This window comes from Herpailurus yagouaroundi, unplaced genomic scaffold (genome assembly GCF_014898765.1).
Source record: "Herpailurus yagouaroundi ecotype Mexico unplaced genomic scaffold, PumYag 215, whole genome shotgun sequence".
Taxonomy (NCBI): Eukaryota; Metazoa; Chordata; class Mammalia; order Carnivora; family Felidae; genus Herpailurus; species Herpailurus yagouaroundi.
The window spans coordinates 10,222,012-10,246,970 of NW_024412446.1; the positions used below are offsets into that span (position 1 = coordinate 10,222,012).

Genomic DNA, 24,959 nt, shown 5'->3' on the forward strand with positions numbered 1-24,959 from the left:
AACAAAGAAAGAGATTAAAAAATGTGTTCTCAGAAATAAAAAAACAATTTAGGAATGTATCCAGAAGATGTAACTCCTAGTCTCCATTAGCCACAAGGGACAGCTTACTGGGGATGCCAAGGGCATGCATCTATTAGTACCTTAATCAACCAAAGTGACCAATATGTCACTTTGAAGTATTTTAAAAGCCATACTGTTTTTACAGATCTGTCCAGAAGTCTAAAGGAAAATCTGCCAAAAAAAAAAAATTCCTCAGAGAGAATGTCAACCGACTTACACATAGTTTGCTTTACAAATTAGGACCTAGTATCTCAGACATCTGTGGCACAATTCAGCTCAAAATCTCATTAGACAGAGTAAAGTTGCAGCATCCTTACCAAGAAACACCCCAGAAAAATGCAAATCCATAGACGGTATCATCCCAACTCCTCATTCCCACATGTTCAGCAGTTGCAGTCCTACTGTGCGTGTGCAGGGCAAGAACAGAACTTTTATTGCCAATGGTTACCACATAAAGCATAACTTATTCCTAAGCCAAACCGGCGCTGGCTCAGAAAGCTTCCCAGAATGATAGAAGGCATGACTTTAGGATGACTCAACTTTTGCTAATGCATAAAATAAAGCAGAGAAGAACTATCTGAAGGATCCACTTCTAAGCTTCAGCCAAATCAAAAGCCCAACATATCTACTTTGTGATGAATCTTCAGCTCCAGCTGACTGATTAAACAACATCAATGTGGACATCTGTACTGTGGCCTAAGATATTCTAATTACAGACTCTTGGCTAGGAATCCCAGAAGCAACCACTTAGTTTCCAACCATACCACATTTTTATCTATGTTGTTGCTTCTGCCAGAAAAGTTGGCTACTCACATCTACCTAAAGAACTTCTTTTATCCTTCAAAATTAAGGACAGATCACCCTTCTAGGTAGCTTTCCTTGTTCATCATCAGTTAATGTTTTTCTCCTCTGTGTTACCCCTGTACAATGTACACATTTCTATTTTGTAACACTTTATTACAAGTATTTATTTACATATCCATTTTTCCTACTAGACTGTATCTTTGAAGGAAAGATCAATATCATTTACCTTTCTGTGTGCAGTGCCTAGAATAATAACTAACGTACAAAGGTACTCACTAAATATTTATGGGAAAGACTTGAATGGGGATAGTAAAAACCTTGATCCCCTCAGAAATGACTAGCTGACTTGAGAAAGAGGTTTTACAACTGAATAATCAAGAGAAAAAGAAAAAAATGTGCATATAAAACTGTAAAGCCCGTTATTTAAGGCAACATACAAAGGCATATACTGAACTGCAGCATAAAATAAATTGAAAACAAGAAAGAGAAATGAAAGAGAAAAAGATCAGAGGTCACTAGTAGTAAGGACATGACACAAGATGCATGCCAGAAAGTCCTTCACATTTACTAAAGGAAGTTACAAGTTTAGTGCTAACCTCTGAAACAATGAAGACAGAATCATTCTTAAAAACAAATTCATAAATGTGCATGAATTTAAATAAAAAAAAAAAAAAAAAAAGCCCACACAGCACAACTATCTCTGACACTAAAAGCAGAAATTTCTCCCATGGGTTTCCAGAAAGAAGATACCACGTGATGCAAATGGCAATGATTCCCTAGACCTCCGTATTATTATTTGTCTTAATATAGGCTGCTGACCTTACACCAAAGTACAATTCAGTCAAAGCAATGCTACTAGAGACCAGTATGTCACCTAGGTACACACTTCTCAGATGGTTCTAGGCACGAATGACATGGCAAGAACAAAAGTAGGAGATGCCTGGTGATTTCCATCAGAGATAATAAAGTTTTGGATCAGTGGACAGAGGGAAGACAACCAGAAATATCACTGAAGCCCTCAAAAATAAAAATGTGTGGCAGATACATTTTATAGAGACCGAAGCATTAGAAAGAGTCTCCATGGTATCTTAAGTTCCTTCTGGTCTAATGTCTATATAGTAATACTTGGAAAAATAAAACTGAGCAGCAACTTCAATATTAAATATTTATGAGTAACGTGAATGGCTTCCAAGAGGGGGAAAAACCTGGAGTTTCCCCCTGAAGCCCAACAAATAGTCTGCCGACTGGGAGAAGATCGCCAGCCAAGAAAACAACTTTTTCATACTCTCTATCTCAGCCCAAACATCACATCCAAGACAGTGAAAGCAGAGTAGACAGATGAATCTCTGGAACCTTTAAGAGTAGAGAGGGATTACAGAATGATAGAACTGCAGATACATCTCCCCAAGAGTATGGTCAGAAATAAAAAAAACAGTACAGGAAATTGGTGAGAAAGGCAACAGGGGGAAAACAAAAAGGTCACTGCAATCTCTTACCCCAACCAACAGGCAGTATGTTACTATATAAAGTGAGCTGCTCCCACAGTAACATCAAATCACTACTCTATTCCTTCCTCAAGCAGCTGCAGAGTGACAAGGATCCTGTGTAAGGGTCTCATTCTTATTTGGAAGGCTCTTCACAGACTAGGAGCTGGATCCTAAGGGACGATTTATAGTACACCCTCACATACATTCCAGTTGGCTAGAACTCAGCAGCTGATTGCTCCCTTGTCTAACTTGGTAAAGAGCCAAAAGAGGACTTTTCTCAGTCAACTCTCCCAGGCTGGAAAATTCTCCAACCCCAGAGTTCTGGCTTAAGTCTGCATATCAGGTTATTCACAAGATGCCAAAACTACGTCCTTACATTGGCTCTGAACAAGTCTCTCAAGTACACCATACAGATTCCCACAGATCTCATAGCGATCTGGACATTAAGGCCAAAGATGGCTACTCTTCCTCTCACACAGAGAGCAACATGCTTCTGAAAGCGCGGGCAACATCAAAACAAAGCTTTCGTAAACTATATTTGAATCTCAACAATCCTTTTAAGGGTGAACATGCAACATACTCATTAAACGGCCTCCTTAAAACCTCTTTATTACACCCTACTGAGAACTCTCCCCATTCCACCAGTTACTCACATTGTCTCTCACACTATGGTTGGTCCTTATGCCACGAACAGCCAAATCCCAAATCTGTTTCTCTGACTGAGAGGAAATGAAAGAGGAGGAAACCTTAACAAGGTGTTTTTGGTGTCACCAAGCTCCTGTATTGGTGATTCCCAACCAAAACGGTACCACTCCTTCCAGGGAGTGCCTGGAAATGTGTGGGGGCCACCACTGGCATCTGGTGGGCAGGTCCAGGAATGCTAAACATCCTGCAGTGACAGTCCCACAAAACGAAGAACTGTCCCCCCAAAAGGCAGTAACACCCTTATTAACAATCAGTGTCCTAAATGAAGGGCCGCCACTGTATTAACTGCCTTCGCCCTTCCCAGCTTCTAGAGCAGTGGTGGGCAAGTATTTTCTGTAAAGGGCCAGACAGTAAATAGTTTAGGCCTTGTGGGCCACATACATCTCTGTCACATGCTGTCTCCTTTTTAAACAAGTCCTTACATAAGAATGCTATAAACCACTCTTGGCGTGCAGGCCACTGGCAGTCTTTTATCTACCCTTGGTCCAGTGTGTTACCTGACTCATCACAGTCTGTTCACACTGAGACATGCTGATTAAAATAAAATGCAATGAAGTGTGTTGTAAACAACTTTAATAACGTGTACTACAATTTTAACGAATGTAAAGAGAGCTTCAGAATTGAGCCTTAAAACCTAAAAATAGGACCATTATTCACTTCTAATTAATCAAACAGTTCCCCCCTGTCCTCTCCTCCTCTGCTGTGCAAGTCTTCTCCTGAATGTTTATTTTCAAACACGTTTCTCAAAGAGCCCCGGTCCTGCCTTTCTCCCTCTCCTCAGGATGCATTACTTCCTATTCAGTATGTGTGCCACTCAGTAAGTCTCTTTAAAATTACTACTATTAACATTTTCTGAAATGTCTAAACCAAACCAAAGCCTGGAAATTCTGACTGGTATCTGGGTCCTGACTTTCCGGATGGTAGCTAAAGGTCACGTGGGGTGGAAAGTGGCCTGTGGGTAACACAGAATACACACATGCACGCGAACAGGATATGTTGGTAATCCGGTTTCCTGAGACCTGGTGAGTTGTGAGAGTTCTCATCAACACTGGTGGGGAAGATGAAAAGCCCTAAACTCGGAAATACTGGATTGCAACAAAATGTCCATTCTTAGAATTAGATTTCTGGCTAAAGCAGAATGGGCAGGTAACACCTCTTTTCCCCCACCTTCTACTTTTCTAAAAATACAAACAAAACAAACACAAAAAAGAAATGAAGTCAGTATCTGACAAGGTTTCTTCAGTGTGGAAGCTGGTGTTTGCAGCATGGCTTATGTCACGTCTCAAGCCCAGAAAGATGAAGAGTGTGGTTTTGGTGTTTAACCAGCCTCAACTGCACCCTGGCACTCTGTTTCTTCCCCCAGAGAACTTTGCTCTGTTAGAGGAAAGAAACCAACCTCACATCTTGAAACGAAACGGCTAGGATAAAAATAAAGCCCTGAAGTGGTTTGGTGACCGAGGTCATACAGGGCGTTAAGGGTTTGTAGGTAGGGCCAATGTACTTTGAGAAACTTCCACTCACTGCCAACCACAAAGAGACAAAGAAAGACAGCAGTCCGAGAGTCCAGCAGTGGTCCAGGCTCCAGTCCCCGCCCGCTAGGGGCTGCATCTCAAAGAACACTTCACATTATCAATATCTGAAAAACCCAGTCCTGGTTCCACCTCTGAAGTACCGTCACCAAGTTCTGTTCCTCATGGCCTAAGAAAAAGAGAGCCAACCTGTAGCCCCTTCCTAAAAGAAAAAGGTCTCAGGAACGCCTGTCATCCTACGTGGCCAAACAGCTTCCAGGGTGGAGGAATACGCTGCACACTACTTTACAAAAGTAAACAGCTACCTGAATGACGTGATGTTAATGGAACCCCCAAAGTAACCCTGCATAACTGTATACTACCCCCCTACTGATAGGACATCTTTGTATTTATAAGGCCAAAAAGCTAAGCAAACTTTGATAAATACGGGGTAATGAAATAACTGAGTTACCAGACAGAAAACATTTGCCTATTAGCACAGAGCCTCAATGCTTCTCTCACTGTAGATTAAATCAGTGCTTATGCCGTCCAGGGAAAATCAGGGCAAAAGCTTTTTCGTGGCACTAGTTCTGGAAGTGCCAACCTAAAGGCTCACAATACTACTCTAAGAATTAAAACACTCCAATACGAGACCAGACATCTTGCCTAAGAAAGCAGGCCTTCTAAAACCGAGCTCTGAACTACAGCCATGTTCAGGGGCAGCGGGGGTGAGGGGAAGGTGGAGCTATTAGATGTGTGCCACCCACACACCACAGCTTTCTTTTCACCACAGCAGTGGCAGTGGTGGTGGCAGCAGCAGTAGCTCAGGTGCACAAACTATGCAAAGGGGCACTGAAAAGCAAGACAAATGGTCTGAAGAAAATGCCACCTGCAAAACATGGTTAAAAAAAAAAATTAAGAAAGCCTTCAAACAACTGTAACAAGTTGAGCATGTGAAAGCTCGCGCTCTGGACCACCTGACCCGGGTTTCTCACAGTGAAGCTGTGCTCCTTTGCGGGCCAGTGTTTACTTTGCTGGACACACTTGATTCAATGCAGGAAAAAATATATACACATGTACTACCCAGCCTCGTAGAGCCATGCATTCAGACGAAAGAAAATCATCATTCTCAACTTATGAAAGCACCTCTAAGGAAAAAAAAAAAAAAACTAAACTAAAAACGTGGAAACATGGACACATGAGATTCGGGCAGGGGCAGCAGGCAAAGTGTCAGGCCAAAACTATGATTTCCAAGCCTAGAGAAACGAGGTTCTCACTCTGCCAGAGATCTCAGATCAATGAAAAAGCCTGGGGTTAGGGAAAATTACATGAGACAAGAAACGTTTATTTTTAATCAACCAGTTTGATGGGTGGCATTCAGACTCTACTAGAACACAGCCTGAAGCTTGTCAGTTCACACACTGAGGAAGAATAACTTCTTGCTTTTCACCAAGTTTGGCTGCAACAGGATGTTGAGGAAAGAACTGTCCCAGAGCTCTGTACGTAGGCCTCCATTCCCAGAGGTACAAATTTCATTAGGAAACAGAAGTGATACCTCCAGGTTCCTTAGGCTCACTAGTACTAGACTATACACAAAGAGTAAACCAGCCTGGTGGCAGGGCACATAGCTAACTAGTTTCTGGGTCAACACCAATGACAATATCATGTGAATACAAGCAAAACACTTACGCTCCTCCCTAAAAAAAGAGAAAACAAAACAACACTTATGGTCCAATGATTAAGACATTTCCAAACCGTAATCAAAATCAGGCCTGTCTGGGGGGACTTGCCCGTCCTAAACAGAATCTCTGAGAAACAACTTAAAAACCTAGAATGCAATAACCCATGTTGGTGGCACTCTTAAAGCACTAATCACAAAATCAAATGCCTACAGAGGCAAGGCAGGTGACAAAAGTGGCTGTGTGTAAGTCCAGGAGAGTTGGGGGGTCGGTGGCAAATTGGAGAACACAAGCCCAATTAAAAGGGGGTAGCTGCTACTTGGCTCTGGCAAACTGTTGCCAGATCTTGATTTTTTTTTTTGTAAATTAGCTGGCAACTGATTGAAATGTTAAAACAAAACAAACAAAACCCCGCCATTTGTCTCACCTGAACCATCTGATCAGCCTTAGCATCACTAAAAGTGAGATAACCAGACACTTCCTAATGCAGTGCACAATGAGGCACACAGCTCACCTGTGAACCTGAATCTAACCAAGTTTCTAGAGCTAATTCTCATTTATAGGAATATGGGGGACAGAGGGAAAGGCTGAATGATACCACAAGGAGACAGACAAATTGAGAGTGTGGGAATTCTATAGCACAACTAACCTGCTTCTTTAACAAGCTTGTAACATGAAGAACATCTTTCAAAGGGAAGGCAGAATTGTTCTTGATTAAAAGAAACTTAGAAGACGAGACAATCAAACATAACACGTAGGTCTTGATTTCAACAAACCAAATCTAAGAAGCCATTTGATAGATAACGTGGGAAATGAAGTTATGGATCAGATACAGAATGCCACAGACAGACATGGCAATGGTACCGTGGCATATTAAAAAAGTCCTTTAAAAACCTTTTTTTTTTCTCTTTATTTTGGAAATAGAGAGAGAGAGGGGCGCCTGGGTGGCGCAGTCGGTTGAGCGTCCGACTTCAGCCAGGTCACGATCTCGCGGTCCGTGAGTTCGAGCCCCGCGTCAAGCTCTGGGCTGATGGCTCGGAGCCTGGAGCCTGTTTCCGATTCTGTGTCTCCCTCTCTCTCTGCCCCTCCCCCGTTCATGCTCTGTCTCTCTCTGTCCCAAAAATAAGTAAAAAACGTTGAAAAAAAATTAAAAAAAAAAAAAGAAATAGAGAGAGAGAGGAGAGAGGCAAGAGAAGGAGAGAGAGCAAGCTCCACACTCAACACGGAGCCTGACACTGGGCTCGATCCCACGACCCTGGGTTCAAGACCTGAGCCAAAATCAAGAGCCAGATGCTCAATCAACTGAGCCACCCAGGTGCCCCCAAAAAAGTCCATTATTTTTTACAAGGTGTGTACGTAAGTGAAATATGTAGGGATGCAGTGATGTGACATCTAGGGTTTGTTTTAAAATACTTCAACCGAGGCAGGGGAGGGGCGGAGCATGCAGGAGGGAAAGCTAAAACAAATGTGGGAAAGTCTTGATAATTGTTGAATACCAGTGACAATATGGGGGTTCATTTTATTATTTTGTCTTGTGTGTATTTGAAATTTGTCATCAGTAAATAAAACTCTTCACATCAAACAAAACAGGTCTGCATTTAGACAGCCAGTTTGTGAATTATTAAGCTTCACTGTTCACTTTAATTAGAAACAGTAAAAAAGGCAAAAAATAAACCTAACAGCTTAAAAGATCATAACAAAAATGTAAGTATGTAATTAAGAACTACCACCAACAATACATGAGAAGTTACCATATGCTACTCATTGTGCTTCACATGCATTATCTCATTTAGTCTATCAGTATCACCGTCTTACAGATGAAGAAACTGCAGCTCATGCCCGAAGCCTCACTGCTGATAACTGATAAAACTAGGACTTGAACTTAGGACTTCCCAAAGCCCAAGCTGTTAACCTCTGCACTATCCTGTCTCTGACATATCAGATGCTGGACAAAATTAATGAAATCTATCACGCTGCCAGCCTCTAAGAGAGATACAAGGACTTGTAGGCAAGCACTCATGGAAGCATTTCCCAAGTCCAACAGTAATATGAAGGGGGAAAAACAACCAAAGGTGAATAACAGTATGTACGACATGCCCTAATAATGTAAGGAAAGGGAGAGAACCATGTTTATATGTACACACACACACACACACACGTTTTACCTATTTAAAAATATTGCTTTAAAATATTTGAAAAGGCAATCATTCCTCTGCTAGATCTTTTTATCTCTATTCCCACTGACCTAGAAGCCACCCCCAACACCACAACCTAGAAACTTTTCCAACTAGAACCCAGCTTTTCAAACAAAGTCACAAAGGTTCTATGCCCACAGGGCCTCAAATTAGCCCTCATGCCCCAATTTATTACCAGTTCAAGATGCTTCCTCATGAAACGGACCCTTTTATACTCAATCTCTCAAAACTAGAATGAGTCCTATTAGATGTCTAATCTTTCTTGAACTTGTTCTTCTTTATTGATGTAGCTTGAGAAGTTCCTCTTTACACAGGAAAGGGAGAACATTATGGTGTCACTCACTGTGCTACTTGGATAAATAGCAAGATACAGGTATCTGTGTTTGACTTCTGAAATTAGAATACCACTTTTCCAACACAGTTCTGAGTTGATAATTAGGCATGGATTTTTCTCTTTTGACTCCCCAGGTTAATGGGTGTTAGACATTTCCAATCTATGTGCTATGCCCTATATAAACATGCAGGAGGGGCGCCTGGGTGGCTCAGTCGGTTGAGCGTCTGACTTCTGCTCAGGTCATGCTCTCACAGTTCGTGGGTTTGAGCCCTGTGTCAGGCTCTATGCTGATAGCTCAGAGCCTGGAGCCTGCATCGGATTCTGTGTCTCCCTCTCTCTCTGCACCCCCGCCTTCTGCTCACGCTCCATCTCTCTCCCTCTGTCAAAAATAAACATTAAACATGCAGGAAAAGCAAACCCTAAGATGTTAGTAGTGGTCAACACTAGATGGTACAAACACATTGTTTGTCTGCACTTTCAAATTTTTTACAGTAAGGATGTGTTGGCTTTGTAACTTTTTAAAGGCAATAAAAATACCAAAATGAAAAGAAAAAGAGGTTTGCCCTACTTAAAGCCATTGGCAATTTCCTCCAACAACCAAGACGCAAAGAAACATCACTAGTATCTTCTGCATGTTTGAGTTCACAATGCCTAAAGCACCGTCTAAAAGAGTAGCGCTCAAATTTTAATCAACAAACTGCAGGACAAAAAATTCAGTCAATTTCCATCCTACCTAATTTAGTGAATGAAACAGTACTGCTTTTGTTGAATTAACAACACAGACATTGCAAGTAAACAATGAGAAATTCCAGAAACAAATTATTTCCAGCATCCAGAAGTACATTATTTGGGCCCAGCCCACTGACCATTACCCATACATACCACAGCACCAAATAAGAAAGTGTTGCTGCAGAAGGCTCAGTCTCTCTCCTACTCCAACTTTCTCACATGATCCTCCAAATTACCGTATGTTTAGATACCTGCAAACCCTCTGCTGTGCCACACCTCCTCTGCCTTTGCCCACGCTGTCTCTTCTACTTGGAACACTCTCTTCTCACCTGGCCTAGTTAACTTTTCCAAGAAGTCTTCCAAAGTGACTCCCCTTTTCCTCACTACAACCCATGCTTCCACCTGGACTGAACCAAGTAGCCCTTCCCCATGCTTCGACGGTACCCAACGCACACCTCCCTCATGACACTTACCACAATATACTTGGTCATCATTATTTGTAGACTTCATATTTGTGAATTCAGCTACTTGCTAAAACTTATTAGTAATACCAAAATCAATCCCCATGGTGTTTCCGCAGACACTCATGGACACACACAGAGTGGCAAAAAATTCAAGTTCCCTGATACACCTGTTCCCAGCTGAGGTCCAACAAGGTGACTCTCTGCCTTTTTGTTCAAGTTCTCATACTTTAAACAAGGGCCCTTTTCATAGTCTATTAGTGCCATGCCTTTCACATTTGTGTGCTTTTTGTTGGTGATTTCACTTTAAAATGGCCTCCAAGCATAGTGCTTGAAATGCTGTCTAGTGTTCCTAAGTGCAAGAAGGCTGGGATGTGCCTTACAGAGAAAATGTGTGTATCTGTTCAGGCACAAGTTATAGTGCTGCCGGCCAGGAGTCACCAATATATATTAAATAAAGTGACTTTAAACAGAAACCTACATAAAACAAGATTATGTACTAATCACCTGATGAAATTCTTATAACCAGAGGCTCACAGAAACCTAATTCTATTTTTCCTTTAGAAGCAATGGTTCAGTATTCACTAATTCAGTGTCTGTGGTGACTTTATAGCACATAACTACCGCAAATGACAATAACCAACTGTATGCTGAAACATTCTGTTTACATAGCCATTACTTCCAGCAGATCAGAAGCTGGCAAACGAGGCCCACAGGCCAAAGGCAGGCTGCCACCAGTCTTTGTAAATAAAGTTTTACTGGAACACAGCCATGCTCATTCAGTTAGGTACCGTCTACGGCTATTTTAGCACTACAACTGCAGAGGTGAGTAGTTGTAAAAGAGACCATAGGACCTGTAAAGCCTCAAATATTGACTATATGGTCTTTTACAGGAAAGGCTTGCTGACCCATGCACTAGACTGTAAACTCTTTGAGGTAGTAACAATGTTGTTTTCATCTTTACAACCCTAGAACAGAGGCACAATAGGACAGGTAAACTAACCTTTAGTCTGGTTAAACACTGGACCCAGAAGGCTCCAAAATCTCAAGAATAACTGCAGTAAATTCTGGACTGGACATGAACAAGTCCTGGGGAGGGGGGGGAGGGAACTATGCAAAGAAATAAAATAAATATTGGAATGTGACAGAAGGAACAGGAACAAAAGGAAAAAAAAACAAGGCAAACAATATCATTTGGTGGATGAAATAGGATATGAGATTCAAATAAGGAAAGGCCAAATGATTGCTATTAGGAGCTACTGAAGTACAGTCCAGACTGAACCCCAAAACCATTTTGAAGGGCCAAAAGGAAGGAAGGCTTGTCAAGAGTTTGGCCAAATACACAATGACATTTCATTACCTAAAGCCATTTTCCACACATGGCACCAAACAAGTTATACAGTAACCACAGTCAGCTGGGAAAAGGAAATCAAATCATGCCAAAACACGAGAACTCAATGAAGTTGGAGAGACAAACATCTGTTAACGACTCCCATTCTCACTTGCTCATTCTTCCCCAGTCAACAGGCACAAGTTACATTGGATTCAAGACACAAACAGAGCAGTTCCCTGGCCTTTCAGTGTGAAAACGGTCTCTGATCCTATAATCTCCTTAATTAACTCACTGTCTGCAACAACTTGTTTGCTAAGCAGTACCTTTTTCTGATTTCCAAAGGGACCTGAGGCATAGCAGAAGGCACACCCGCTAAATAAAGAATGCTTGGGACCCTTGTGACACCGAATTTGAGTAGCCTAGCTGTCAGGGGTAGAGTTTAAACAGAAGTCTCAATTAGTTTAAAAGGATGCCATTTACAGTTGAGGTTGGCAGTCCCTCCCCAGGTAGCATGTTCAACCCAAACCACATCTCAAGGCTAAAAACCAACAACCCACAAGCTAACCTCCTGCAGCCACTCAGAGAGAGATCCAAAACCTGTGCTTGGCAGAGAGAGAACAAACTAGCGGGGACTCTACTATCATTACTAACAACTACTTGAAACTATAAACTTTCTGTTTCTTATTCATGGATGTAAATTTTAGTAGTTTGTGCTAGAAATGGGAATTGTCAAAGGAGTAATTCTTAGTAAGGCTAATCATCCAAAAAAGACAACTAAAATGAACAAGCAATGCTCAGCAAATATTTAAATTACACAGATAAGTTAAGCAAATGACACATACCTTCATAATGAAATATTCAGCCACACTAAGAACATACTAAGAAAAGATACTCTTGGGCAAGTAGAAATAGAGTCTGTTTTGCTATAATCCTTGTTTTGAAAATATATGTTTGTTCCATTGTGATAAATATATTAGGGAACATTTTGAGTAGAACACAAATTTTGCATCTCCTTATGCATGATTCTGTTCATGAGAAACACTGGGTGAACATAGGAAACTGCACTCAGCTGAACCCAGCTACACAGGAATATAAAACACACACACACACACACACACACACACACGCTCACACGCTCACTTGCTCTCTCTCTCCAAATATCTGCCAGCTACTGCAGTTCACCATGTGAATTCATAGAAGCTAAACCTACCCACCTGTGATGTTATACCTACTCATACAATTCCAAATAACCTTCCCTCCATCACTTCACAAGAATCCACAAGTTATCATCCTTCTCTTTAAAAAAGAGTGTAACAGGGGGCACCCAGGTGGCTCAGTTGGTTAAGCATGCGTCTTCAGCGCAGGTCTCACAGTTTGTGAGTTCGAGCCCCGTATTGGGTGAGCTTGAGCCCCGCTTCAGGATTCCCTCTCTGCTTCTCACTCACTGGCGCACCCTCTCTCTCACCAAAAAAAAAAAAAAAAAAAAAAAAAAGTGGAACGGGAAGCTTTAGTCCTTCTGAAGCCCATTTCTGTAGGCAAAGTTCATTTCTTTTTCAAAATAGTATTTTTGTACTTCTAAATTTTTTCTAATGTTTATTATTTTGAGACAGACACAGAGCATGAGTGGGGGAGGGGCAGAGAAAGAAGGAGACACAGAATCCGAAGCAGGGTCCAAGGCTCCAACCCGTCAGCACAGAGCCTGACGTGGGGCTCGAACCCACGGACTGTGGACCACGAGATCATGACCTGAGCCGAAGTCTGATGCTCAACTGACTGAGCCACGCAGGCACCCTAGTATCTTTTTATTTCTTAATCAATGCATAATGTATAAAATTGCACAACTGCCTTATTAGGTTCATATCCTTTTTTTAATACATCACTGAGGAAGTTTTTGAGTATTGTGCCCCATCCCCATCTTCCCCATAAGCTCTGTGGTTTTTACTGTGTGATTTTACATAGTACAGGGAATTTTAGGAAGTATGTTACATTATAACATTATTAACAGAACCAATTGTATGTCCAGCTGATAATTTAAAAAACCAAACTATAGATTAGTATATACAGATATCCCTTGCTTTTCAAAAGTTCATGCTGTATCATTTTATTTTTACGAAAGACCTACAATAGTACCACTTTTGCTAACTGAAAGAAATCCAAAGGGGATTTTGGCTTTTATAAAAAAGCTGAAAAGCGAAACTAGCATTCAGCATTTGTTTTCAGAGGCAGCGCGTACCTCGAGTGGCACCACCAAGCTCCTTCTCTGGGAACTATACTCGTCACCTCAGCATCAGGCCACCAGAGCTCTGAACTGTGTCTGCAAGCATCTGTGCTTTGTCTGATCTATTCTGTGCATCCATTAGCAAGAGGTGTCTTATGGTATCAGAACAGCCTAAAAGAGGGTATTTTGGGGGTCTGGGAACGTCGAAAAAATTTTCCATACAAATTAATGGCAACGGTTTCTTTGCTTTATGCCATTTCGGCTTACAAAACATTTCATAGTAATGCTCTATTTTCAGATAGCAGGGGACATGTGCATAGGATAATCCCATTTTTGTTAAAAATATATTCCATGTGTCTACAGGTATGTGTGTACGTGTACACACTTATAAATGCTTGGAAATAAGGTCTGGAAGGGCCTCCATCAAATAGTTAATAGTGGTGTCTCTGAAGGCAAGAATACAAGGGACTCTCATTTTAAACTTCATGGACACTGATTTAGATACAGTGCTATCCGTATTGGTATTACTTCTGCAATTAAAAAAAAAATCCCCTTTAAAAAAAATAAATCTGTTCTAAGAGAAGTACTGAAAAGAGGATCATCACACAATCTGATTATGTCCCAGCTTAAAATCCTACTGCTTAAAATCCTTAATACCTGATATCCAAATTCCTCAGTATTTATGAAGGATCTGCTCCCCTCTACCGTCTCCAGCCTCATTCCTCAGTTTCTTCCATCATTTATATATTCAACTAAGATTTATTTAAATTCCTGTAAATGTGGGCACTGGGGATAAAGTAAGTGAACAACTAGATATGGACCTCTCACAGAGCCATGAATCCAGCAAGGGAAAGATTTTAACCAACAACAACAAAACTGTACCCAAAAGTACTTAATTAAAAATGTGGTTACAAAGGGGTAGCATCCAGGCTCAGGGATCAGAAAAAGCTTCCCTGGAAAAGGGAAATGATATTTAGACTGAGAATTTAAGGATAAGAATGGGACTGATAGAGAAGAGCACTGCAGAAAGAGAGAATGTGTGATAGCCAAGGGTCAGAAAAGAACCTGGGCCCTTCACGAAGAAACCGGTACAAGAGGGTTGGGGGTGGGAGGGCGGAAGAGAAGTATGGTGAGAAGGTATGGTCAGAAGTTGCAGGGGCCAAATCATGTGGGGCCCAGTATACTACAGTACAGATTTTGGACATGACTCTGAGAACAAACAGAAACAACTGAAGACTTTCAATCAAAAATGTGTATCTGGAAGCTCACTTAGGTTACTATCTAAAAAAAGGCCTGGGGTGCCTGGTGGCTCATTCAGTTAAGCGTCCAACTCTTGATTCTGGCTCAGGTCATGATCTCATGGTCCATGGGATCAAGCCTCGCACTCACAGCGCAGAGCCTGCTTGGAATTCTCTCTCTCTCCTATCTCTCTGCCCCTGACTCTTGCTTGCGCACACACATATGCACTCAATCAAAATAAATAAATAAACATTAAAAAATAGTAAAATAAGGGGTACCTGGGTGGCTCAGTAGGTTAAGGGTCCGACTGTTGGTTTCAGCTCAGGTCATAATCTAATAGTTCATGGGTTTGAGCCCTACGTTGGGCTCTCCTCTGACAGCGCAGAGCCTGCTTGGGATTCTCTCTCTCCTCTCTCTCTCTCTCCCTGCCTCTCCCTTGCTCACTCTCAAAAAAAAAAAAAAAAAAAAAAAAACTCTAAAAAAATTTTTTTTAATTAAAAAATAATAATAAAAGAAAAAAAGAAAAATAAATGTCAAAGGAGGACCAAGAATAAATGTGAAAAGACCATTAGGAATTTTTTCAAAAGTCTGTGGATTACCGATGAGAGCTTGGACTAGGATGGTGGTAGTGGAAATCGAGAAAAGTATATATATAGTATAGCCTCCGGCCATACTGCAGTTCCCAAGCCTCAGGTCTGAGAGAGGAAATGCCCTTACATCATCCTTCAGCTGCAAAATGCCTAACCCTTCCAAAACCCTGCCCAAATTAGGTGCCCTGACCCTGTTCTCCTGTAGCCTCTCATGCTCCCCTTTATCATAGCACTTGGCACACTGCACTATAATCACGTATGTATGTTTTGGTCTTCCCCACATGACTGAGTGCTCCCTGAGGTCAAAGATCATTTTTGGTTGTTTTTGGTTGTTTTAATCTCTATCTGTATCCCCAATGCCTAATCACTAAAATGTCTGTGACTAAATCCCCACTTCTTGTCAACTATAGGTTCCAAGGAATGGAGAGAACAAGCCAAGTTCTTGGGGCCTTCTCTAAAAAAGAAAATATGGGAAGCAGACTTAGGGTCTGAGAAAGCAGGTGAAAAAGGAAGGGAGGTTTCCTGGCTGGATAAATGAAGAGCTATGAAACTGCAGACTTCTTCCCCTGGTGCTGGCAGTCTCAAACTAAAAGCCCAACCTCACAGATGTAAATTTAAGAGAAATTAAGGAAAGTAATTACCCAAGAATAAGTAAGCTGAAAATACATAAACAACATGAATAGTTACGAAAGAAATGACCACTTCACTCCGCTTATATCTTTAATCATTTGAAATTTCTACTAAACTTACATTCATATATTATTAGTAAAATTAAAAATAAAATAATTAATAAAACTTAATACACCTAATGACAGCCCATAAACTGAAAATGCCTTCTCTGAGATGCAAACAAGAATAAAAACATAAATGGGGCGCCTGGGTAGCTGAGTCGGTTGAGCGTCTGACTTCGGCTCAGGGCATGATCTCCCGGTTCGTGAGTTTGAGCCCCACATCGGGCTCTGTGCTAACAGCTCAGAGCCTGGAGCCTGCTTCAGATTCTGTGTCCCCCTCTCTCTCCGCCCCACCCCTGCTTGTGCTCTGTCTCTCTCTGTCTTTCAAAACTGAATAAACATTAAAAAAAAAAAAAGAATAAAAACATAAACTTATAAACACAGTACTTAAAAATCAATGAGGCACAATGGGAGAGTGAGATCTATAGAGTATTAGTTACAACCTTAACCTTTACACAGGATACTCCCCAACCTTGAGGCCAAGGTCAAAGAAAGCCATAAAATGCTTTCTCAAATTGCCGTTGCTGCTTTCATTTTATTTATTTATTTATTTATGTATTTAAACTTTATTTATTTTTTTAGAGAGAGATACAGCACAAGCAGGGGAGGGGCAGAGAGAGAGGGAGACACAGAATCCAAAGCAGGCTCCAGGTTCCAGACTCTGAGCTGTCAGCACAGAGCCCGACAAAGGGCTCGAACCCAGAAACTGTGAGATCGTGACCTGAGCCAAAGTGGGATGCTTAACCGACAGCCACCCAGGGACCCCCCTGCTTTCATTTTAAAGACAGACAGTGGAGCTAACCCAATAGAATGACTCCTCTCTTATTCATACAGGCTTCCAATTTGGGGCTGCAATATCCAAACTAGATAGGGCAACAGTGAGACAGTCTACCTTCAGTCTCCCCTGAAGCACCCCATGCAAATCATGGCACATAGCAAACTGGAAGTTTCATTCATAAGCAATGTCTACTTTCCAAGTCATGCAGAAAAGAGCTAAAGAAGGACCTAAAAAGAGAAAATGGCAATTTTAAATTAAACCACAAAGAAGTCCTCCTATTCTACTACTTTTGATTCATTCTTAGCAGACAACAATGTCTCCAACTTCAAAGAGAAAAAAGTAAACATCTTTCTCCTCTAATACCCACAAACTTACCTGATCCCCAATTACCTGCCCCCATCTCCCTCAAGTGTAAGAAGGATCTCTCACCTTCAGTCAGGCTAATCTCTGCACTTGTGCTCCAGATTCTACTCCCTTCCAATCCTCTGCAAGGACGTCTCCCTGCCATCTATCTCCTTACTCTCTTAGACCTTCAGCCTATTTATCACTGTTTTCTCCTCAAGTGACTAAATCTACTCTCATGACTTCAATTCCATCTATAAGGGGATGCCTTCAAATATCTTCATCTCTAACTTAGAACACTCTCCCCACTTTTGATATGTTAGCCTTTAAATCTCTTCTCATGTCCTACAGAAATTCCAGCATGTCCAAAACTAAACTCACTGTTTTTCTCCTAAAACCAATTCTACCTCTATTCCCTATCTCAAGGAATAGACCAGTACTCACCCCGTTTCCAAGCCAGAAACACCTAAATAGATATTACTTTTTACTTCCTCTTGTCCTTCAGCTCCCCATGTCCAATCAGGTCCTTTGGATTCTACCTCATTAATATATATCGTATATCTGTTCACTTCTCCCCATCTCCGGAGCGATTTCCTGGTTCAGATCTTTTTCACATCTTACTTGGATTATTGTAGCAAACTCTCATTCTTATTTCTAAGAAGTAATTTGTCAGATACACATTTTAGAGATATAACTCTGGCTGCTTTGTGAAAAGTTTGGAGAAGGGTAAGATTAGAAGGGTAGACAGGAGAAGGGTAAGATCACACCATCATTCACTCCACTATGAATTTTACTCTCAAGGCACAATGAACCAGCCATTTGCAGTTTTCCAACTATGCTCTCTCTCTAGCTTCACAAAATCACAACGGAATTCGAAAGCATCATATTGGTGACTCCAAATCCAAAGCAGCAAAAAATTCTCATCCTATACTAAGTAAATCTTCCTCTAGAAAAACTAGTTTTACTAAATTCTACAGTGCCACATAGTGGTGAAAGAGGGAAGCATATAATAAAGTGAAAGAAGTGTAGCTGGAAGTGAGAGATGACATCAGAGAGCCTGAAGTGATTTACCTTCCCTGTGATTAATGGTAAATGTCTGTGCACTGATTCCCAGTTGCATGTACTGGGGCACCCATGTTTACTTAGTCTTGCTCATTAGATCACCCTCAGCAACTTACATCACTTGGGCTCAGGCTGCCCAGCCCATTCTCCTGCTCAGAATCCTTCCCAGATTCAGTGCCCTGGGAGGACCGAGGATGTGATGGGTGGATCCAGATCTCTAAGCGAGTGGTGTCATCTCCAACATGCCGGAAAGTAGACTTCTTTCCTTTCCGCCATTGGTCAGGGCTCAGTTCCAACTCCTCATGTTGCTTTTTTTCCATCTGTTCTGCCTGTACAATATACAAACACATAAGCTCAGACTCTCCTGGAATTCAGCTAATAAAAAGAGGCACTCACCTCACCTGAGTTTGTTGCCTAGGGGCTATAAAAAGTAAAGACTTTGCTATAGTCCCAAAGTAGCAAAGTATCATCTGCTTTGTCTCATAGGCGTTGTTAATTCCATAAACAAGATGCACACCCAAGGGCCCTGGAGAACTTTCCTAAACATGAGTTTGGTTCTGCATAGAGGCTGACTGACTCCATCAGCACAGCCCAATGGGACCCCTTGAGGCCATCATAAGTCATTCCCCTGAGGACACAGAGGCACTAAGAGAAACACATTCTGTTAGGAAGGAATGAGTCTGCCTGCATCCCCACTCACCTTTCGTTTGGTCTCTTCAAACAAGCTCATGAGACTCTCCTTGGCAGTCAGGATAGGGTTGCTGGCAGCTAAACTGCGCATATAGTAATAGACAGCATCAAGCTTCCTCCTCTGCAGAAAGAGGCCAAAGACATCGAGTCAACCAATTCTTTTTCTGACTCCAGCCCGAGTCAGCTGACCTAGAAAATTACTATCTCTCCCAGGCTGTGAGGAATTCCAATAAGAAAATCAGAATGCTATCCACGGAAGAAGCCATGGCAACTACATCAGAGAGCTCTTCTTGCACAGTACTGTATCTTATGAGCCAAGTGCTCACAAGGGGGAGAAAAAGAATGAAGAGCCTCATGAAATATAAAATCCAGTTACCTTTTGGTTTTAGAAAAATACAAGGTTCAGCTCACTAATTAGTATTTTAAAAATTATAAACAATGGCAACATCACTGATTAAATATAGTGAGACAAGTGACCATCACTTTATAGATTTTACCTCTAAGCCTAAGGACACTGCCCCACAGGCATTATTATTCCCATTTTAGAAATGAGGAAAAGGAAGCTCAAAGAGATTGCTGTCCAACAACCTAAGTTGTCCAACAAGGTCTCCAAGCCAAATCCTGGGTAAGCCAATATATGAACCTTGGACTGTCTGGTTCCTACGTTCACATTTTCACTATACCACACTGACTCTACTGAGGAAGGGAAATACAAACTACTATCCAATGAATTCAGCAAATAAATACTTCAAGTAAGTTTTACAACCAGTTAATAAGGAAAAGAAGTAAAACAGAGAGGCCAGAAAGGAGAAAAAAAAAAGAAAACACTGAAATAAAGGGAGAAGGAATGTCAAAAACCCTTTCTCTCTTCAAGTTCATATACACTTTTCCCTTTTTTTCTGTCTCAAAATGCATCTAGAATACTAACTTCTCTCTCTCCCCAGTAACTCATTCCTCAAAACTTGCATTTTAAACAAACAAACAACAATAACAAAAAACCTTACATCTTGTATTCTGCTAGCATGGTTAAAGATACACGTTCTAAGGTCAACTGCCTGAGTTTGAACTGGTCCTGCCATTTATTAGGTATAACTCAAAAGAAATCAACCTAGAGATTTCCTTATCTGTAAAATGGAGATGTTTACACACATATGGCTCCCAAAAAGATTAAAATTCATATAATGCATACACTTTAACAGAATATCTGACATACTATTACAGTCAGTTCAATGGGGACTATTTGTTTTTTTAAGATTTTATGTTTAAGTAATCTCTAGTACACCCAATGTGGGGCTCAAACTCACAACCCCTAGGTCAAGAGTTGCATGCTCTACTGACTGAGCCAGCCAGGTGCCTCCAATGGGGGCTATTTTTAATATTATTCTATTCCATACTAATCTCAGTCTATACCACTCACTTGATTTTAGGCTGTTTTGTCAATTCTACAATGATTTTTTCATATTTTAACATCTCTGAAATTGATTTACAATCAATATCTACCATTATATCTCATTTATAATAACTCACATATTCTTTCTTAGTGGTCCAGAAAATAACAGTGCATTTAACAATCAACGCATCACATTTCATGACGTCTAATTTGTATCACTGTCTACACACCTCACTTGTCTTTTCAATACTTTTGTTCAGATCATATCACATATTCATCATTCAGAGTACCTAGCAAAGCACTATGCACAAGCATGTTCTCATTGAATTCTTGAGATTCACTGAAATACTGATAGAAGACACAGAAAACTGAGAAAGTGACACTAAAAGACAAGTAGGATAAAAGACAGAAAAAGAGGGACAGAGGAAAAGAACTTGAAAGGACTACTAATTTAGGTCAGAGATTTATGAAAGAAAAATATATCAATTTAAACAGAATGGGAAAAAGCCATTGAGGGAATTCAGTAAAGCTGTAAGGCTAAGATCAATGCTCAAAAATCAATTATATTTCTATACATTAGTAATAAACAACCTTTAAGAGAAATTAAGAAAATAATTCCATTTACAATAGCATCAAAAAGAATAACATACTTAGGAATGAATTTAATAACCAAGTGTAAACGTGTAAAACTTATATACTGAAGATTATAAGATGTGTCTGAAAGAAATTAAAGAAGATCTAAATAAATCAAAAACATCTGTGTAAATACTCCCCAAAGCAACTACACGGTCAACATAATTCTTATGAAAATCCCAATGACTCTTTTTGCAGAAATGAAAAAACTGATCCGAAAATCCATATGGAATTACAAGAAACCCCAAATAGCAAAAATAACATTGAAAAAGAAGAATAAAGGTGGAAAACTCATATATCCTGATTTCAAAACTGACCACAAAGCTACAGTAATTAAAAGAATGCTGGCATTGCTGGCATAAGGGTGGAGATATGGGTCCATGGAAGAGAACTAAGAGTCCAGAAATAAACCATGCACCAAATGATTTTGAACAAGGATTCCAAGACTAGGCAATAGGGAAAGAACATTCAACAAATGGTACTGGAACGATTGATATCTATATGCAAAAGACAGAAGTTGGACTCTATTTCACACCAACTACAAAAATTAATGAAAAATGGATCAAAAATCTAAATACAGAAGCCATAACTATAAAAACTCCTAGAAGAAAACATAGCTTAACTCTGAATTTGATAATAGTTTCAAAGCTATGACACAAAAGCACAAGCAACAAAAGAAAAGATAAATAAATTGGACTTCATCAAAATTTAAAACTTTTGGGCATCAGAAGACATTATCAAGAAAGTGAAAAGACAGGGGCACCAGGGTGGTTCAGTTGGTTAAGCATCTGACTCTTGACTCCAGCTCAGGTCATGATCTCACAGTTTCTGAGTTTGAGCCCCGCAATGGGCTCTGCACTGTCAGTGCAGAGCTTGCTTACGATTCTTTCTCTCCCTCTCTTTCTGCCCCTCCCTTGCTCCTCTCTAAGTTTATAAACTTAAAAAAAAATTTTTTTAAAGAAAAAAATGGGCAAAGGATTTGAACAGACATTTCTCCAAATGGCCAGTAAGTACAGCTCAATAGCGTTAGTCATTAGGAAAATGCAAATAAAAACCACAATGAAATACTACTTCAAAATCAATAGATTTGTAGGTTAGCAACAAACTGATTCTAAAGCTAATACAGAAAAGCAGCTCCAGAATAGCCTACACAATACTGACAAAGAAGAACATGGTCAGAAGACCAAACTCCCTCACTTCAAGACTTACTATAAAGCTACAGTAATCAAGACAATGGTACTGCCCAAGAACAGCCAAATAGATCAATGGAATGTAATAGAAAACCCAGAAAGAGACCCACACAGTTATAGTCAGCTGATCTTTGACAGAGGAGGACAGGCAATTCAATGGAGAAGGGATCACCTTTTCAACAAATGGAGTTGAAACAACTGGACATCTACATGCAAAACAATGGATCTTGCACAGACCTTAAAACTTTCATAACAATTAACTCAAAATGGATCACAGAACCTAGATGTAAAATGCAAAACTACACAACTCCTAGAAGATAACACAGGAGAAAATCTAGGTAACTTTGGGTTTGGTGAAGAGTTCTTAGATATTAAACCATAAGCACAATCCACAAAAGAAAAAGTTGATAAGATGGATTTCATTAAAATTGAAAATCTTATTCTGTGCTGAGAAAATGAAAAGATATGGGGCACCTGGGTGGCTCAGTCAGTTAAGCGTCCAGCTCTTGGTTTCAGCTCAAGTCATGATCTCATGGTTTGTGAGTTCAAGCCCCATGTCAGGCTCCATGCTGACAGTGCAGAGCCTGCTTGGGATTCTTTCTCGCTCTCTCTCTCTTTCTCTCTCTCTCTCTGTCCCTCTCACTCGCTCACTCTCCCCGTCTCTCTCTCAAAAATAAATAAACTTAAAAAAATTTTTTTAAATTAAAAAATAAAAAGAAAGAAAATGAAAAGATAAACCACACACAGAGAAAACATTCGCAAAACACGTATCTGATAAAAGAGTGGTATTCAAAATATACTCTTGGGGGCGCCTGGGTGGCTCAGTTGGTTAAGCATCTGACTTGGGCTCAGGTGATGATCTTTTGGTTCATGAGTTCGAGCCCGGCATCAGGCTCTGTGCTGACAGCTCAGAGCCTGGAGCCTGCTTTGGATTCTGTGTCTCCCTCTCTCTCTGCCCCTCCCCAACTCACGCTCTGCCTCTCTTTCTCAAGAATAAATAAACATTAAAAAAATTTCAAAATAGGGGTGCCTGTGTGTCTCAGTCGGTTGAGCGTCCAACTTCGGCTCAGGTCATGACCTCACAGTTTGTGGGTTCGAGCCCTGCATCAGGCTCTGTGCTGACCAGTTGCTCAGAGCCTGGAACCTGCTTCAGATTCTGTGTCTCCTTCTCTCTCTGCCCCTCCCCTGCTCATGCTTTGTCTCAATCTGTTTCTGAAAAATAAATAAATGTAAAAAAAAAAAAAAAAAAAGAAAAATTTAAAAAAAATTCAAAATATACTCTTTAAATAATTTTTTTAATATTTATTTATTTTTGGGAGATAGAGTGGGGGAGGGGGAGAGAGAGAGGGAGACACAGAATCCGAAGCAGGCTCCAGGCTCTGAGCCTGTCAGCACAGAGCCCAACGCGGGGCTTGAACCCACAAAGCACGGGATCATGACCTGGGCTGAAGTCAGACGCTCAACCGACTGAGCCACCCAGTCACCCCGAAAATATACTCTTAAAACTTAACAGTAAGAAAAAAAAACAACCCAATTTAAAAATGGGCAAAAGATCAACACACCTCACAAAGAAGATGCACACAGATGGCAAATAAGCATACGAAAAGATGCTCACATCATATATCATTAGGGAACTGCAAAGTAAAATGAGATAACACTACACACCCATCAGAATGACCAAAATCCAAAACACTGATAACACTAAATGCTTATGAGGATGCAGAGCAACGGGAACTCTCACCCACGGCCAGTGGGAATGCAAAATGGCACAGCCACTTCAGAAGACAATTTGGCAGTTTCTTCCAAAACTACATCCGCTCTTACCATACAATCCAGCAATCACACCCTTTGGTATTTACTCAAATGAAATGAAAACTTATGTCCACACAAAGCCCTGCACACAAATATTTATAGCATTTTTATTCATAATTGCCAAAACTCGTAAGCAACCAAGATGTCTTTCCATAGGGGAATGGATAAACCAACTGCGGTACATCCATACAATGGAGTACTATTACTCAACAATAAAAAGAAAAGAGCTATCAAGCCACAAAAATAAACCTAAATGCATATTACCAAGTGAAAGAGGCAAAGCTGAAAAGGCTACATACTGTATGGTTACAACTATATGACATTCAAGAAAAAGCAAAACTACAGAGACAGTAAAAATTAAGATTGCTAGAGGTTCAGGGAGTGAGGGGGGATGAACGGGTGGAAGGTGGAACATAGGGTATTTTTAGGACAGTGAACTTACTCTGTATGACACTACAATGATGGATACATGTCATTACAGATTTGTTCAAATCCACAAAATGTACACAAAATATAAAAGTGAACCCTAACGTACACTATGGACTTTAGTTAGTGATAACGTATCAATGCTGTCTCATCAATTATAAACAAATGTATTACACTAATGCAAGATGTTAATGACTGGGAAAATGGAGGAGAGGAGAGTTGAGGGAATATATAGGAACTCTGTACTTTCTGCTTACTTCTCTACAAACCTAAAACTGACCAAAAATTTAAAAAATAAGAAAAAAATATTAAAGAGATATCCCTTCACACTCACTAGGCTGGTCATAATCAAAAAAATGAAAAGTAACAAATGTTGGTGAGAACGTGGAGGAACTGGAACCCTTGTACATTGCTGGTGGGAATGTAAAATGGTGCAGCCTCTATGAAGAAGTTTGGTGGTCCCTTAAAAAGTTAAACACAGGGGCGCCTGGGTGGCGCAGTCAGTTAAGCGTCTGACTTCAGCCAGGTCACGATCTCGCGGTCCGTGAGTTCGAGCCCCGCGT

At 40.6% G+C, this 24,959-nt stretch overlaps 1 protein-coding gene across 4 annotated transcripts in view; it reads right to left on the reverse strand.

Annotated features, from left to right (window-relative positions):
- Positions 1-24,959, reverse strand: part of SMG6 (SMG6 nonsense mediated mRNA decay factor) — a 227,631-nt gene that overhangs the window by 191,574 nt on the left and 11,098 nt on the right. For all 4 annotated transcript variants that reach the window (XM_040455512.1, XM_040455513.1, XM_040455514.1 and 1 more), the window contains exons 7-8: positions 18,956-19,066; positions 18,372-18,584 (exon numbers count right to left, since the gene is read on the reverse strand). In XM_040455512.1, the coding sequence (XP_040311446.1) occupies positions 18,372-18,584; positions 18,956-19,066 (324 nt within the window). The remainder of the gene's footprint in view (positions 1-18,371; positions 18,585-18,955; positions 19,067-24,959) is intronic.